A 19,899-nucleotide genomic window follows, 5' to 3' on the forward strand; every position below is an offset into this window, starting at 1 on the left:
ATTCTGCATTTCTTTCACATCTGGAGTCAGATGTCATAATAACATAATAAGGTAACAGGAAATGACATGTGATTGAGGCCCATTTTCTGCCCCAGTCCCTCCTGCACCATAAATAATATAGAACCGACGCTGCGGGCCGTACAAAATATTGCACATGCCTGACCTATAATGTAGGTATTAGCTTTAAAGCTGCAGTGTGCAAATTTTAGTCGAGCAAAACTATCAGACTTGTTTGAGGGAGTGTTTGTGTAATCACCGTTTGTGATTTTTTTTTGAACAGTATAAACACGGTTCTGAATCTTTTTACATGCACCTCTTTTTGGGCTTTCAGACGGACACGGTTCTGGTTCCGTTTCTGGAGCCTGAGAACCTTGGTGGGTTTCTGGCATAACCAGCCCACGTTAGACTAGACCTCCAAACCTAGACTATGACACACCCACTGATGTGTCTCACATACTATACCATGTCGACAATTTTTTTTTCGAAATTTGGTCCAAATTTTGACAAAAATGTCATACTATACTATGTCGTCCAAAATTTAGAAATATTTCGGTAAAAAAAAATTTGGTCCAAAATTTGATAAGACGTCATACTATACTATGTTGTCCAAAATTTGACAATTTTTTGTAAAAAAAAAACATTTGGTCCAAAATTTGACAAAACGTCATACTATACTATGTTGTACAAATTTGAAATTTTTTTCAAAAAAAAAACTTTTGGTCCAAAATTTGACAAAAACGTCATACTAGACTATGTCGTCCAAAATTTAGAAATATTTCGGGAAAAAAAAATTTGGTCCAAAATTTGATAAAACGTCATACTATACTATGTTGTACAAATTTGAAATTTTTTTCAAAAAAAAAACTTTTGGTCCAAAATTTGACAAAAACGTCATACTAGACTATGTCGTCCAAAATTTGGAAATATTTCGGGAAAAAAAAAAATTTGGTCCAAAATTTGATAAAACGTCATACTATACTATGTCGTCCAAAATTTGAAAATATTTAGGGAAAAAAAAATTTGGTCCAAAATTTGATAAAACGTCATACTATACTATGTCGTGGTTATGTCACGGTTCGCAGGGAAGAACCAGGTAATTCTTGGTTCCCTCGAGAACCATCTTTTCCAGTTCCGAACCTGTTCTTTTTTTGGTCTAAATCAAATTGAGTTCGGCAACTGCACTAACCCACAGTGCAGGACGATCACTACACTGAGAGAAACACAGTGTGAGTCACGTGGAGCTCAAACGTGCTCTACTGTAGGATTCTCTGTGCGCTCATCTGACAATGGTTTAACTTTAACATAAGATGTTTGTTAATGTTTCAAAGTTATGCACTAACACAGGAAGTGAGAGCTATAAACCTTTAAAAAAAAAAAGTTTGAGCCAGCACTTCAAAATGGAATTCCAACTTCTTAGCATCCAAACAATCCAGTGTTTTGTCAGCGACCAAAGGCAAATATTTCCTTTAAATGTAGCTGCGAGTGAAAATCCATTTACAGTGTTTGTTTGTGCTGGGCCCAGACTCCTCTTAGTGTTTATGTATCTGTGGCTCAGTGATGCACATACACATGTCAAGCATCTGTCCACTCGTTCATGTTTTTGGTTAGCGGGAGGGAAGAGTCTTACATATAATAAAGATGCTGTCTACCTGTTTCTTTAAGGAAGTCTTCTTTTTTCTTCTTACAGGAAACAGCTTAAACCCTCCATCCCACTAAGCCTGTCCCCCAGCACAGAGAAGGACAGATATGATGTGTCTCACATCTGCAGAAGCTCTGCAAACTTCCAGTAAAGCACCTTTTGCTTTTTGGCAAAAAAAAACAAACAAAAAAACACGAACAAGACGGCAATCCTGCGCAAACCCAGCGAGCAGGAAGATGGTCCCTAAAGCCAGAACTACGGCACCGACGACAACAACGCTTCTAAACTTAGACGATAAGTCAACACCACAGAAAGCTACACAATCACAAACACAGATGAACACTCTGAAAACGAACCCCCCTCGCACAGACACTGGAATGCACACAAGCATTTTTTTTTCGCTTTTCTGCTTGAGGCCATTCACAGAGATGTTTTATGTCCAGAAAGTGAATGAGTGTCTAATGGTGTTCTGCCACTGTGTGTGCAGCCAGCAATTCAGGGTTTGATGAATGGGTAAACAAGTAGCTGTTTCAATATTGACTTCCAACATTTACATCAAATCACTCGGTAATGGTTTTACATATTTAGCGTCTTCTGGCCCGGCTAACAAATGTCTGCAGCAGCGTATTTCAAAAAAAAAAAAAAAAAAAAGGATACTGTCAATAGCGTGACGCTGGGACGTGAGTCATGGCTGCCGGACTCCCACACAAACTCACAGTTAAGTCACATTCTCACAATGGTGATTAGAGAAGGTGTTGACTCATTTACAGAAGTGTGCATGAGGACATTTGGCTTTACGCTGATGCTGAGGAGTCAAAATGTTTCTGCACTCAGTTACAGGAAGTCATTATTCTCAGCTAAAAAAGTTATTTCCCTTACCCTGATGAGCCGTGTTGTACAAATACGTTGTTACTAAGTACAAAATGCACTTATCTGTACTTTGTTATGTGTATTTCTAGCAACTTTTACTCCACTACATTCCCTGTAACTGTCTTTGTTACTTGCTACTACCAAATAAAATCAGAAGAAGAAGAGTTGGTAATGATCTGTATTTATATAGAGCTTTTCTAGTCTTGATGACCTTTCATTCACATGCTGCTATATGGGGTTAAGCGTCTTGCTCATGGACACATAGTTATGTGTTATTTTTTAAATACTTTTGCTTTTACTTCTAAAATGTAAGTACATTTTATGCTTTACTTTTGATACTGAACTACAGTAAATGTCATATACTTTAAGACTTTTACCTGTAATATAATAAAAAAGTGACTTCAACTTCTACCAAAGTCCTTTTCTGTGAAGATTTTTGTACTTTTTACTCAAAAGAAAAAACGATAAAGACGGTAAACATACTTTTGGTCACTACCATGTTTTCCACAGTGTGGCTAGTGGGAACCCGAAATGTGAAAATGTGTTTTTAAACTATAACTCCTGCAAAACGCATTGGATCACAGTCAAATTCGGAGAGATTACAATTCCCAATGGTTCTGATGTGCACACAAAAGGCCTTCAAAGAGGGAGTGAAAGAAAAAGAAATGTTCATGATGAAAAGAATGATATAATAATCAGAGCAAATACTATCAGGCCAGTGCTCAGACCCTAAAAAATGTTTATACTTGACTTTTGCCGATTATTCTTCCAAGAACTCAACTTACAGGCAAGTCGATATGAGAGGCGCAATATTTTTTTTAAATTTTAAAATAGTAGTGTTTGTGTTTTTCTGTACTGGAAGTGAAATGCCTGTAAACACTTGTTACAGTTGTTAGTTTCTCTCACAGGGTCCTCGACACAACCCGTCAGCCCTCCTGCCAGAAACCAGGATTTAAAATCATGCAGCCAAACACACAGTGCCCAAAGAATCCTCCACCAAACATAGTCGCTCAGTTCATGGTTTGCATTATTTATTTGTTTATTTAACAAATATATTAAAATAAATATCTCTCGGGCTGAGTGGAAAGACTCAGAAGAGAAGGATCATGCGTGCACAGTTGTTAAAATGAGTGCCGTTTAGACATGCTTTATACACATTTAAGCATTTGCATTTTCACTGGTGCAAGCTAGCACCAAGCAAAGGAAAGCAGTTTTTGTCTTATGACCTCCAGATACGCCAAGAAATAATAATAAAGAAGACTCCTCATCCTTTTAGCTGCAGTCCAATTTAACATAATTTAAGGGCACAATAGAAATTGAATCAAAGTTAAAGATGTGCTGGGGACTGTTTCCCTCACAATTTGATCACAATAATCTGCTTTGAATCTGTGTGTTTAAATTGAAGTAAAGTTACAGAGAGGAGAAAAATTCAAACACCAACAATGGTCAAATCATTTTTTTAAGTTTGCTTCTGGCTCTCCAGTATTAAAACAACATCTTATTTTCTTTAGGTCACTGGGAAATGGAGGCTCCAACAATATTATATACAGAATTGCTCGATCATCTCGTTGACCGTACCTGCTCATGTTTCGTGAGGCGTGTTTTATTGTGGATGTCAGAGGAGACGAGGTTGAACTGGTGTTTCTCAGCCAGTAACCGCAGCAAGATGACCACTGTCCGGCTGCCGCACTTCCCCACACGGTTATAAACCACCTGGCTGGGGAATGGAAGGACCTACAAAACAAACATACAGAGAAAAGGAAAAAGAAAGATGAGTTAACTTGTGATACATTCATTGTTATGTCACTATTATTAGTATAAAGTACAATGTTTTCATTCAATTTGTAAAGTATTTTTGAACAGGAGTGAGACAGGATTGGAAAAAGGTGACACCAAAGGTGATAACAAGAGGGAAAACAAGAAATACTGTACTGTTGTCACATTTTGGACGACATACTTATGACTTTTTGTCAAATTTTGGAAATTTTAAAAATTTTGGGAAAAAACTCCAAAATTTGCCAGCGAAAGCTAGAAAGATATTCTTTGGGCCAAAAATCGACAAAAACGTCATACTATACTACGATGTCAAAAGTTTGACAATTTAGTGGAAAAAAAATGTTGGTCCAAAATTTGACAAAAACGTCATAATATACAATGTCCGAAATTTGAAAAGAATGTCATAATATACTGTCGTCCGAATTTTGAAAAGAACGTCATACTATACTGTCGTCCAAAATTTGAAAAGAACGTCATACTATACTGTCGTCCATAATATGTTGTCCATAATTTGACAAAAACGTCATACTATACTTTGTCATCCAAAATTTGACAAAAACGTCATACTATAGTATATCATCCAACATTTGACAAAAACGTCATAATTTTCTATGTCGTCCAACATTTGACCATGTTTTTGGACAAAAAAAAAATGTTGGTCCAAAATTGGACAAACACGTCATACTATACTATGTCGTCCGAATTTTGAAAAGAACATCATACTATACTATGTCGTCCAAAATTTGACAAAAACTTCATACCATTGTATGCCGTCCAAAGTTTGACAGAAACATCATACTATACTATGTCTTCCGAAATTTGACAAAAACGTCATACTATATACTATGTCATCCAAAATTTGACAAAAACGTCATAATTTATTATGTCGTCCAACATTTGACCATATTTTTTGAAAAAAAAAATTTGGTCCAAAATTTGACTAAAACATCAAACTATACTATGTTGTCCAAAATGTGAAAAGAAATTTGGTCCAAAATTGGACAAAAACGTCATACTATACTATGTTGTCCAAAATTTGACAAAAACGTCATACTATACTGTGTCGTCCAAAATTTGACAAAAACGTCATACTATACTATGCCATCCAAAATTTGACAAAAACGTCATACTATACTGTCGTCCAAAAATTGGCCAAAAATGTCATACTATACTATGTCTTCAAAGATTTGACAAAAATGTCATACTTTACTATGTCGTCCAAAAATGGTCAAAAACATCACAGTATAGTGTGTCCACCTAAATGTTTTTTAAAAAGATGGTCAGATTTTGGACGACATAGTATAGTATGTCGCTTTTGTCAAATTTTGGACCAAATTTTTTTCTCCAAAAATGGTCACATTTTGCAGACATAGTATAGTATAACGTACTACATAGTATAGTATGACGTTTTTGTCAAGTTTTGGATCAAAAAAATGTTTTTAAAAAATATGGTCAGATATTGGACGACATAGTATAGTATGTCGCTTTTGTCAAATTTTGGACCAAATTTTTTTCTCCAAAAATGGTCACATTTTGCAGACATAGTATAGTATGACGTACTACATAGTATAGTATGACGTTTTTGTCAAGTTTTGGACCAAAAAAATGTTTTTAAAAAATATGGTCAGATTTTGGACGACATAGTATAGTATGTCGTTTTTGTAAAATTTTGGACGAAATTTTTTTCTCCAAAAATGGTCACATTTTGCAGACAAGGTATAGTATGACGTACTACATAGTATAGTATGACGTTTATGTCAAGTTTTGGACCAAAAAAAGTTTTTCAAAAATGTGGTCAGATTTTGGACGACAAAGTATAGTATGTCGTTTTTGTCAAATTTTGGACCAAGTTTTTTTCTCCAAAAATGGTCACATTTTGCAGACAAGGTATAGTATAACGTACTCAGAGTATAGTATGACGTTTTTGACAAGTTTTGGACCAAAAAAACGTTTTTCAAAAAAATTGTCAGATTTTGGACGACATAGTATAGTATGTTGTTTTTGTCAAATTTTGGACCAAATTCTTTTCTCCAAAAATGGTCACATTTTGCAGACATAGTATAGTATAACGTACTACATAGTATAGTATGACGTTTATGTCAAGTTTTGGACCAAAAAAACGTTTTTCAAAAAAATTGTCAGATTTTGGACGACATAATATAGTATGTCATTTTTGTCAAATTTTGGACCAATTTCTTTTTTTCAAAAAATGGTCACATTGTGGACGACATAGTATAGTAGGACGTACTACATAGTATAGTATGACGTTTTTGTCAGGTTTTGCACCAAAAAACGACTTTCAAAAAAATGGTCAGATTTTGGAAGACATAGTATAGTATGTCGTTTTTGTCAAATTTTGGACCAATTTTTTTTTTCAAAAAATGGTCACATTATGGACGACATAGTATATAAGAACATACTACATATTATAGTATGACGTTTTTGTCAAGTTTTGGACCAAAAAAACGTTTTTCAAAAATTGAGTCAGATTTTGGACGACATAGTATAGTATGTCGTTTTTGTCAAATTTTGGACAAAATTTTTTTCTCCAAAAATGGTCACATTTTGCAGACAAGGTATAGTATAACGTACTCAGAGTATAGTATGACGTTTTTGAAAAGTTTTGGACCAAAAAAACGTTTTTCAAAAAAATTGTCAGATTTTGGACGACATAGTATAGTATGTCGTTTTTGTCAAATTTTGGACCAAATTCTTTTCTCCAAAAATGGTCACATTTTGCAGACATAGTATAGTATAACGTACTACATAGTATAGTATGACGTTTATGTCAAGTTTTGGACCAAAAAAACGTTTTTCAAAAATATGGTCAGATTTTGGACGACATAGTATAGTATGTCGTTTTTGTCAAATTTTGGACAAAATGTTTTTCTCCAAAAATGGTCACATTTTGCAGACAAGGTATAGTATAACGTACTCAGAGTATAGTATGACGTTTTTGACAAGTTTTGGACCAAAAAAACGTTTTTCAAAAAAATTGTCAGATTTTGGACGACATAGTATAGTATGTCGTTTTTGTCAAATTTTGGACCAAATTCTTTTCACCAAAAATGGTCACATTTTGCAGACATAGTATAGTATAACGTACTACATAGTATAGTATGACGTTTATGTCAAGTTTTGGACCAAAAAAACGTTTTTCAAAAAAATTGTCAGATTTTGGGCGACATAGTATAGTATGTCGTTTTTGTCAAATTTTGGACCAATTTCTTTTTTTCAAAAAATGGTCACATTATGAACGACATAGTATAGTAAGACGTACTACATAGTATAGTATGACGTTTTTGTCAGGTTTTGGACCAAAAAACGACTTTCAAAAAAATGGTCAGATTTTGGAAGACATAGTATAGTATGTCGTTTTTGTCAAATTTTGGACCAATTTTTTTTTTCAAAAAATGGTCACATTATGGACAACATAGTATATTAGGACATACTACATAGTATAGTATGACGTTTTTGTCAAGTTTTGGACCAAAAAAACGTTTTTCAAAAATTTGAGTCAGATTTTGGACGACATAGTATAGTATGTCGTTTTTGTCAAATTTTGGACCAAATTTTTTTCTCCAAAAATGGTCACATTTTGCAGACATAGTATAGTATAACGTACTACATAGTATAGTATGACGTTTATGTCAAGTTTTGGACCAAAAAAACGTTTTTCAAAAATATGGTCAGATTTTGGACGACATAGTATAGTATGTCGTTTTTGTCAAATTTTGGACAAAATTTTTTTCTCCAAAAATGGTCACATTTTGCAGACAAGGTATAGTATAACGTACTCAGAGTATAATATGACGTTTTTGACAAGTTTTGGACCAAAAAAACGTTTTTCAAAAAAATTGTCAGATTTTGGACGACATAGTATAGTATGTCGTTTTTGTCAAATTTTGGACCAAATTCTTTTCTCCAAAAATGGTCACATTTTGCAGACATAGTATAGTATAACGTACTACATAGTATAGTATGTCGTTTTTGTCAAATTTTGGACCAATTTCTTTTTTTCAAAAAATGGTCACATTATGAACGACATAGTATAGTAGGACGTACTACATAGTATAGTATGACGTTTTTGTCAGGTTTTGGACCAAAAAACGACTTTCAAAAAAATGGTCAGATTTTGGAAGACATAGTATAGTATGTCGTTTTTGTCAAATTTTGGACCAATTTTTTTTTTCAAAAAATGGTCACATTATGGACAACATAGTATATTAGGACATACTACATAGTATAGTATGACGTTTTTGTCAAGTTTTGGACCAAAAAAACGTTTTTCAAAAATTGAGTCAGATTTTGGACGACATAGTATAGTATGTCGTTTTTGTAAAATTTTGGAGCAACATTTTTCTTTCAAAAAAGTGGTCACATTCTGTATGTAGTGTAGTATGAAATTGAGGTCGACAACACAGTCTGACATAGTGTTTAGCTCAGATGGTAGAGCACCCTTTCTTTTGATTTTGAGGCTGTAGTCCTCACTGCAGGTGACCCTGGTTCGAATCCCACACCAGGCATTCTTTACTGCATGTAAATCCCCACCTCTCTGCCTCCTGTCTCTCTCCACTATACTATCCATTAAAGAGTCAAAAACGCCCAAAAAATGTATTGCCCAATTTTCGACGACACAGTATAGCATGTCGTTTTTGTGAAATTTTGGACAACATTTTTTTTCCAATAAATTGTCACTTTTTGGACAACATAGTATAGTATGACGTACTACATAGTATAGTATGACGTTTTTGTCAAGTTTTGGACCAAAAAAGGTTTTTCAAAAAAATTGTCAGATTTTGGATGACATAGTATAGTATGTCGTTTTTGTCAAATTTTGGACAAAATTTTTTTCTCCAAAAATGGTCACATTTTGCAGACAAGGTATAGTATAACGTACTCAGAGTAGTATGACGTTTTTGACAAGTTTTGGACCAAAAAAACGTTTTTCAAAAAAATTGTCAGATTTTGGACGACATAGTATAGTATGTTGTTTTTGTCAAATTTTGGACCAAATTCTTTTCTCCAAAAATGGTCACATTTTGCAGACATAGTATAGTATAACGTACTACATAGTATAGTATGACGTTTATGTCAAGTTTTGGACCAAAAAAAGTTTTTCAAAAAAATTGTCAGATTTTGGGCGACATAGTATAGTATGACGTTTTTGTCAAGTTTTGGACCAAAAAAAGTTTTTCAGAAAAATTGTTAGATTTTGGGCGACATAGTATAGTATGTCGTTTTTGTCAAATTTTGGACAAAATTTTTTTCTACAAAAATGGTCACATTTTGCAGACATAGTATAGTATAACATACTACATAGTAAAGTATGACCTTTATGTCAAGTTTTGGACCAAAAAAACGTTTTTCAAAAATATGGTCAGATTTTGGACGACATAGTATAGTATGTCGTTTTTGTCAAATTTTGGACCAAATTTTTTTCTCCAAAAATGGTCACATTTTGCAGACATAGTATAGTATAACGTACTACATAGTATAGTATGACGTTTATGTCAAGTTTTGGACCAAAAAAACGTTTTTCAAAAATATGGTCAGATTTTGGACGACATAGTATAGTATGTCGTTTTTGTCAAATTTTGGACAAAATTTTTTTCTCCAAAAATGGTCACATTTTGCAGACAAGGTATAGTATAACGTACTACATAGTATAGTATGACGTTTTTGACAAGTTTTGGACCAAAAAAACGTTTTTCAAAAAAATTGTCAGATTTTGGACGACATAGTATAGTATGTCGTTTTTGTCAAATTTTGGACAAAATTTTTTTCTCCAAAAATGGTCACATTTTGCAGACATAGTATAACGTACTACATAGTATAGTATGACGTTTATGTCAAGTTTTGGACAAAAAAATCGTTTTTCAAAAAAATTGTCAGATTTTGAACGACATAGTATAGTATGTCGTTTTTGTCAAATTTTTGACAAAAAAATTTTCTCCAGAAATGGTCACATTTTGCAGACATAGTATAGTATAACGTACTACATAGTATAGTAAGACGTTTCTGTCAAGTTTTGGACCAAAAAAACGTTTTTCAAAAATATGGTCAGATTTTGGACGACATAGTATAGTATGTCGTTTTTGTCAAATTTTGGACCAAATTTTTTTCTCCAAAAATGGTCACATTTTGCAGACAAGGTATAGTATAACGTACTACATAGTATAGTATGACATTTTTGACAAGTTTTGGACCAAAAAAACGTTTTTCAAAAAAATTGTCAGATTTTGGACGACATAGTATAGTATGTCGTTTTTGTCAAATTTTGGACCAAATTTGTTTCTCCAAAAATGGTCACATTTTGCAGACATAGTATAGTATGACGTACTACATAGTATAGTATGACGTTTATGTCAAGTTTTGGACCAAAAAATCGTTTTTCAAAAAAATTGTCAGATTTTGAACGACATAGTATAGTATGTCGTTTTTGTCAAATTTTGGACAAAATTTTTTTCTACAAAAATGGTCACATTTTGCAGACATAGTATAGTATGACATACTACATAGTATAGTATGACCTTTATGTCAAGTTTTGGACCAAAAAAACGTTTTTCAAAAATATGGTCAGATTTTGGACGACATAGTATAGTATGTCGTTTTTGTCAAATTTTGGACCAAATTTTTTTCTCCAAAAATGGTCACATTTTGCAGACAAGGTATAGTATAACGTACTACATAGTATAGTATGACGTTTATGTCAAGTTTTGGACCAAATAATCGTTTTTCAAAAAAATTGTCAGATTTTGAACGACATAGTATAGTATGTCGTTTTTGTCAAATTTTTGACAAAAAAAACTTTCTCCAAAAATGGTCACATTTTGCAGACATAGTATAGTATAACGTACTACATAGTATAGTATGACGTTTATGTCAAGTTTTGGACCAAAAAAACGTTTTTCAAAAATATGGTCAGATTTTGGACGACATAGTATAGTATGTCGTTTTTGTCAAATTTTGGACAAAAATTTTTTCTCCAAAAATGGTCACATTTTGCAGACAAGGTATAGTATAACGTACTACATAGTATAGTATGACGTTTTTGACAAGTTTTGGACCAAAAAAACGTTTTTCAAAAAAATTGTCAGATTTTGAACGACATAGTATAGTATGTCGTTTTTGTCAAATTTTTGACCAAATTTTTTTCTCCAAAAATGGTCACATTTTGCAGACAAGGTATAGTATAACGTACTACATAGTATAGTAGGACGTTTTTGACAAGTTTTGGACCAAAAAAACGTTTTTCAAAAAAATTGTCAGATTTTGGACGACATAGTATAGTATGTCGTTTTTGTCAAATTTTGGACCAAATTTTTTTCTCCAAAAATGGTCACATTTTGCAGACATAGTATAGTATGACGTACTACATAGTATAGTATGACGTTTATGTCAAGTTTTGGACCAAAAAATCGTTTTTCAAAAAAATTGTCAGATTTTGAACGACATAGTATAGTATGTCGTTTTTGTCAAATTTTTGACAAAAAATTTTTCTCCAAAAATGGTCACATTTTGCAGACATAGTATAGTATAACGTACTACATAGTATAGTATGACGTTTATGTCAAGTTTTGGACCAAAAAACGTTTTCAAAAATATGGTCAGATTTTGGACGACATAGTATAGTATGTCGTTTTTGTCAAATTTTGGACCAAATTTTTTTCTCCAAAAATGGTCACATTTTGCAGACATAGTATAGTATAACGTACTACATAGTATAGTATGACGTTTATGTCAAGTTTTGGACCAAAAAATCGTTTTTCAAAAAAATTGTCAGATTTTGAACGACATAGTATAGTATGTCGTTTTTGTCAAATTTTTGACAAAATTTTTTTCTCCAAAAATGGTCACATTTTGCAGACATAGTATAGTATAACGTACTACATAGTATAGTATGACGTTTATGTCAAGTTTTGGACCAAAAAAACGTTTTTCAAAAATATGGTCAGATTTTGGACGACATAGTATAGTATGTCGTTTTTGTCCAATTTTGGACCAAATTTTTTTCTCCAAAAATGGTCACATTTTGCAGACAAGGTATAGTATAACATACTACATAGTATAGTATGACGTTTTTGAAAAGTTTTGGACCAAAAAAAGTTTTTCAAAAAAATTGTCAGATTTTGGACGACATAGTATAGTATGTCGTTTTTGTCAAATTTTGGACCAAATTTGTTTCTCCAAAAATGGTCACATTTTGCAGACATAGTATAGTATAACGTACTACATAGTATAGTATGACGTTTATGTCAAGTTTTGGACCAAAAAAACGTTTTTCAAAAATATGGTCAGATTTTGGAAGACATAGTATAGTATGTCGTTTTTGTCAAATTTTTGACAAAAAATTTTTCTCCAAAAATGGTCACATTTTGCAGACAAGGTATAGTATAACGTACTACATAGTATAGTATGACGTTTTTGACAAGTTTTGGACCAAAAAAACGTTTTTCAAAAAAATTGTCAGATTTTGGACGACATAGTATAGTATGTCGTTTTTGTCAAATTTTGGACCAAATTTTTTTCTCCAAAAATGGTCACATTTTGCAGACATAGTATAGTATAATGTACTACATAGTATAGTATGACGTTTATGTCAAGTTTTGGACCAAAAAAACGTTTTTCAAAAATATGGTCAGATTTTGGACGACATAGTATAGTATGTCGTTTTTGTCAAATTTTGGACAAAATTTTTTTCTCCAAAAATGGTCACATTTTGCAGACAAGGTATAGTATAACGTACTACATAGTATAGTATGACGTTTTTGACAAGTTTTGGACCAAAAAAACGTTTTTCAAAAAAATTGTCAGATTTTGGACGACATAGTATAGTATGTCGTTTTTGTCAAATTTTGGACAAAATTTTTTTCTCCAAAAATGGTCACATTTTGCAGACATAGTATAGTATAACGTACTACATAGTATAGTATGACGTTTATGTCAAGTTTTGGACCAAAAAATCGTTTTTCAAAAAATTGTCAGATTTTGAACGACATAGTATAGTATGTCGTTTTTGTCAAATTTTTGACAAAAATCTTTTCTCCAAAAATGGTCACATTTTGCAGACATAGTATAGTATAACGTACTACATAGTATAGTATGACGTTTCTGTCAAGTTTTGGACCAAAAAACGTTTTTCAAAAATATGGTCAGATTTTGGACGACATAGTATAGTATGTCGTTTTTGTCAAATTTTGGACCAAATTTTTTTCTCCAAAAATGGTCACATTTTGCAGACAAGGTATAGTATAACGTACTACATAGTATAGTAGGACATTTTTGACAAGTTTTGGACCAAAAAAACGTTTTTCAAAAAAATTGTCAGATTTTGGACGACATAGTATAGTATGTCGTTTTTGTCAAATTTTGGACCAAATTTGTTTCTCCAAAAATGGTCACATTTTGCAGACATAGTATAGTATGACGTACTACATAGTATAGTATGACGTTTATGTCAAGTTTTGGACCAAAAAATCGTTTTTCAAAAAAATTGTCAGATTTTGAACGACATAGTATAGTATGTCGTTTTTGTCAAATTTTGGACAAAAAATTTTTCTACAAAAATGGTCACATTTTGCAGACATAGTATAGTATAACATACTACATAGTATAGTATGACCTTTATGTCAAGTTTTGGACCAAAAAAACGTTTTTCAAAAATATGGTCAGATTTTGGACGACATAGTATAGTATGTCGTTTTTGTCAAATTTTGGACCATATTTTTTTCTCCAAAAATGGTCACATTTTGCAGACAAGGTATAGTATAACGTACTACATAGTATAGTAGGACATTTTTGACAAGTTTTGGACCAAAAAAACGTTTTTCAAAAAAATTGTCAGATTTTGGACGACATAGTATAGTATGTCGTTTTTGTCAAATTTTGGACCAAATTTGTTTCTCCAAAAATGGTCACATTTTGCAGACATAGTATAGTATGACGTACTACATAGTATAGTATGACGTTTATGTCAAGTTTTGGACCAAAAAATCGTTTTTCAAAAAAATTGTCAGATTTTGAACGACATAGTATAGTATGTCGTTTTTGTCAAATTTTGGACAAAAATTTTTTCTACAAAAATGGTCACATTTTGCAGACATAGTATAGTATAACATACTACATAGTATAGTATGACCTTTATGTCAAGTTTTGGACCAAAAAAACGTTTTTCAAAAATATGGTCAGATTTTGGACGACATAGTATAGTATGTCGTTTTTGTCAAATTTTGGACCAAATTTTTTTCTCCAAAAATGGTCACATTTTGCAGACATAGTATAGTATAACGTACTACATAGTATAGTATGACGTTTATGTCAAGTTTTGGACCAAAAAAACGTTTTTCAAAAATATGGTCAGATTTTGGACGACATAGTATAGTATGTTGTTTTTGTCAAATTTTGGACAAAAATTTTTTCTCCAAAAATGGTCACATTTTGCAGACAAGGTATAGTATAACGTACTACATAGTATAGTATGACGTTTTTGACAAGTTTTGGACCAAAAAAACGTTTTTCAAAAAAATTGTCAGATTTTGGACGACAAAGTATAGTATGTCGTTTTTGTCAAATTTTGGACCAAATTTGTTTCTCCAAAAATGGTCACATTTTGCAGACATAGTATAGTATGACGTACTACATAGTATAGTATGACGTTTTTGACAAGTTTTGGACCAAAAAAACGTTTTTCAAAAAAATTGTCAGATTTTGGATGACATAGTATAGTATGTCGTTTTTGTCAAATTTTGGACCAAATTTTTTTCTCCAAAAATGGTCACATTTTGCAGACATAGTATAGTATGACGTACTACATAGTATAGTATGACGTTTATGTCAAGTTTTGGACCAAAAAATCGTTTTTCAAAAAAATTGTCAGATTTTGAACGACATAGTATAGTATGTCGTTTTTGTCAAATTTTTGACAAAATTTTTTTCCCCAAAAATGGTCACATTTTGCAGACATAGTATAGTATAACGTACTACATAGTATAGTATGACGTTTATGTCAAGTTTTGGACCAAAAAACGTTTTTCAAAAATATGGTCAGATTTTGGACGACATAGTATAGTATGTCGTTTTTGTCAAATTTTGGACCAAATTTTTTTCTCCAAAAATGGTCACATTTTGCAGACATAGTATAGTATAACGTACTACATAGTATAGTATGACGTTTATGTCAAGTTTTGGACCAAAAAATCGTTTTTCAAAAAAATTGTCAGATTTTGAACGACATAGTATAGTATGTCGTTTTTGTCAAATTTTTGACAAAATTTTTTTCTCCAAAAATGGTCACATTTTGCAGACATAGTATAGTATAACGTACTACATAGTATAGTATGACGTTTATGTCAAATTTTGGACCAAAAAAACGTTTTTCAAAAATATGGTCAGATTTTGGACGACATAGTATAGTATGTCGTTTTTGTCAAATTTTGGACCAAATTTTTTTCTCCAAAAATGGTCACATTTTGCAGACAAGGTATAGTATAACATACTACATAGTATAGTATGACGTTTTTGAAAAGTTTTGGACCAAAAAAAGTTTTTCAAAAAAATTGTCAGATTTTGGACGACATAGTATAGTATGTCGTTTTTGTCAAATTTTGTACCAAATTTGTTTCTCCAAAAATGGTCACATTTTGCAGACATAGTATAGTATAACGTACTACATAGTATAGTATGACGTTTATGTCAAGTTTTGGACCAAAAAAACGTTTTTCAAAAATATGGTCAGATTTTGGACGACATAGTATAGTATGTCGTTTTTGTCAAATTTTGGACCAAATTTTTTTCTCCAAAAATGGTCACATTTTGCAGACAAGGTATAGTATAACGTACTACATAGTATAGTATGACGTTTTTGACAAGTTTTGGACCAAAAAAACGTTTTTCAAAAAAATCGTCAGATTTTGGACGACATAGTATAGTATGTCGTTTTTGTCAAATTTTGGACCAAATTTTTTTCTCCAAAAATGGTCACATTTTGCAGACATAGTATAGTATAACGTACTACATAGTATAGTATGACGTTTATGTCAAGTTTTGGACCAAAAAATCGTTTTTCAAAAAAATTGTCAGATTTTGAACGACATAGTATAGTATGTCGTTTTTGTCAAATTTTGGACCAAATTTTTTTCTCCAAAAATGGTCACATTTTGCAGACAAGGTATAGTATAACGTACTACATAGTATAGTATGACGTTTTTGACAAGTTTTGGACCAAAAAAACGTTTTTCAAAAAAATTGTCAGATTTTGGACGACATAGTATAGTATGTCGTTTTTGTCAAATTTTTGACAAAAAATTTTTCTCCAAAAATGGTCACATTTTGCAGACATAGTATAGTATAACGTACTACATAGTATAGTATGACGTTTATGTCAAGTTTTGGACCAAAAAAACGTTTTTCAAAAATATGGTCAGATTTTGGACGACTTGGTATATATAGTATGTCGTTTTTGTCAAATTTTGGACAAAATTTTTTTCTCCAAAAATGGTCACATTTTGCAGACAAGGTATAGCATAACATACTACATAGTATAGTATGACGTTTTTGAAAAGTTTTGGACCAAAAAAAGTTTTTCAAAAAAATTGTCAGATTTTGGACGACATAGTATAGTATGTCGTTTTTGTCAAATTTTGTACCAAATTTGTTTCTCCAAAAATGGTCACATTTTGCAGACATAGTATAGTATAACGTACTACATAGTATAGTATGACGTTTATGTCAAGTTTTGGACCAAAAAATCGTTTTTCAAAAAAATTGTCAGATTTTGGACGACATAGTATAGTATGTCGTTTTTGTCCAATTTTGGACCAATTTTTTTTTTCAAAAAATGGTCACATTATGGACGACATAGTATATTAGGACATACTACATAGTATAGTATGACGTTTTTGTCAAGTTTTGGACCAAAAAAACGTTTTTCAAAAATTGAGTCAGATTTTGGACGACATAGTATAGTATGTCGTTTTTGTAAAATTTTGGAGCAACATTTTTCTTTCAAAAAAGTGGTCACAGTCTGTATGTAGTGTAGTATGAAATTGAGGTCGACAACGAAGTCTGACAGTGTTTAGCTCAGATGGTAGAGCACCCTTTCATTTGATTTTGAGGCTGTAGTCCTCACTGCAGGTGACCCTGGTTCGAATCCCACACCAGGCATTCTTTACTGCATGTAAATCCCCACCTCTCTGCCTCCTGTCTCTCTCCACTATACTATCCATTAAAGAGTCAAAAACGCCCAAAAAATGTATTGCCCAATTTTCGACGACACAGTATAGCATGTCGTTTTTGTGAAATTTTGGACAACATTTTTTTTCCAATAAATTGTCACTTTTTGGACAACATAGTATAGTATGACGTACTACATAGTATAGTATGACGTTTTTGTCAAGTTTTGGACCAAAAAAGGTTTTTCAAAAAAATGGTCAGATTTTGGACGACATAGTATAGTATGTCGTTTTTGTCAAATTTTGGACCAAATTTTTTTCTCCAAAAATGGTCACATTTTGCAGACAAGATATAGTATAATGTACTACATAGTATAGTATGACGTTTTTGTCAAGTTTTGGACCAAAAAAAGTTTTTCAGAAAAATTGTCAGATTTTGGGCGACATAGTATAGTATGTCGTTTTTGTCAAATTTTGGACCAAATTTTTTTCTCGAAAAATTGTCACATTTTGCAGACATAGTATAGTATAACGTACTACATAGTATAGTATGACGTTTATGTCAAGTTTTGGACCAAAAAAACGTTTTTCAAAAAAATTGTCAGATTTTGGACGACATAGTATAGTATGTCGTTTTTGTAAAATTTTGGAGCAACATTTTTCTTTAAGAAAAGTGGTCACATTCTGTGTGTAGTGTAGTATGAAATTGAGGTCGACAACACAGTCTGACATAGTGTTTAGCTCAGATGGTAGAGCACCCTTTCATTTGATTTTGAGGCTGTAGTCCTCACTGCAGGTGACCCTGGTTCGAATCCCACACCAGGCATTCTTTACTGCATGTAAATCCCCACCTCTCTGCCTCCTGTCTTCCACTATACTATCCATTAAAGAGTCAAAAACGCCCAAAAAATGTATTGCCCAATTTTCGACGACACAGTACAGCATGTCGTTTTTGTGAAATTTTGGACAACATTTTTTTTCCAATATATTGTCACTTTTTGGACAACATAGTATAGTATGACGTACTACATAGTATAGTATGACGTTTTTGTCAAGTTTTGGACCAAAAAAAGGTTTTTCAAAAAAATGGTCAGATTTTGGACGACATAGTATAGTATGTCGTTTTTGTCAAATTTTGGACAACATTTTTTTCTCCAAAAACGGTCACATTTTGCAGACATAGTATAGTATAACGTACTACATAGTATAGTATGACGTTTATGTCAAGTTTTGGACCAAATTTTTTTCTCCAAAAATGGTCACATTTAGCAGACATAGTATAGTATAACGTACTTCAAAGTATAGTATGACGTTTATGTCAAGTTTTGGACCAAAAAAACGTTTTTCAAAAATATGGTCAGATTTTGGACGACATAGTATAGTATGTCGTTTTTGTCAAATTTTGGACCAAATTTTTTTCTCCAAAAATGGTCACATTTAGCAGACATAGTATAGTATAACGTACTACAAAGTATAGTATGACGTTTATGTCAAGTTTTGGACCAAAAAAACGTTTTTCAAAAATATGGTCAGATTTTGGACGACATAGTATAGTATGTCGTTTTTGTCAAATTTTGGACCAAATTTTTTTCTCCAAAAATAGTCATATTTTGCAGACAAGGTATAGTATAACGTACTACATAGTATATTATGTCGTTTTTGTCAAGTTTTGGACCAAAAAAACGTTTTTCAAAAAAATTGTCAGATTTTGGACGACATAGTATAGTATGTCGTTTTTGTCAAATTTTGGACCAAATTTCTTTCTCCAAAAATGGTCACATTTAGCAGACATAGTATAGTAGGACGTACTACATAGTATAGTATGATGTTTTTGTCAAGTTTTGGACCAAAAAAACGTTTTTCAAAAATATGGTCAGACTTTGGACGACATAGTATAGTATGTCGTTTTTGTCAAATTTTGGACCAAAGTTTTTTTCTCCAAAAATTGTCACATTTTGCAGACAAGGTATAGTATAACGTACTACATAGTATAGTATGACATTTTTGTCAAGTTTTGGACCAAAAAAACGTTTTTCAAAAAAATGGTCAGATTTTAGACGACATATTATAGTATGTCGTTTTTGTCAAATTTTGGTACAAATGTTTTTCTCCAAAAATGGTCACATTTAGCAGACATAGTATAGTATAACGTACTACATAGTATAGTATGATGTTTTTGTCAAGTTTTGGACCAAAAAAAAGTTTTTCAAAAATATGGTCAGACTTTGGACGACATAGTATAGTATGTCGTTTTTGTCAAATTTTGGACCAAAATTTTTTTCTCCAAAAATTGTCACATTTTGCAGACAAGGTATAGTTTAACGTACTACATAGTATAGTATGACATTTTTAAAAAAAATTGGTCCAAAACTTGACATAAACGTCATACTATACTATGTAGTACGTTATTCTATACTATGTCTGCAAAATGTGACCATTTTT

General features: G+C 32.1%; 1 protein-coding gene across 1 annotated transcript in view; it reads right to left on the reverse strand.

Annotated features, from left to right (window-relative positions):
• Nucleotides 1-19,899, reverse strand: part of usta (uronyl 2-sulfotransferase a) — an 82,345-nt gene that overhangs the window by 13,584 nt on the left and 48,862 nt on the right. Inside the window, exon 3 of the mRNA XM_083898997.1 lies at nt 4,088-4,243. Within this exon, the coding sequence (XP_083755123.1) occupies nt 4,088-4,243 (156 nt within the window). The remainder of the gene's footprint in view (nt 1-4,087; nt 4,244-19,899) is intronic.

The sequence above is a fragment of the Microchirus variegatus genome (assembly GCF_963457635.1).
Source record: "Microchirus variegatus genome assembly, chromosome: 12".
In the NCBI taxonomy this organism is placed as follows: domain Eukaryota; kingdom Metazoa; phylum Chordata; class Actinopteri; order Pleuronectiformes; family Soleidae; genus Microchirus; species Microchirus variegatus.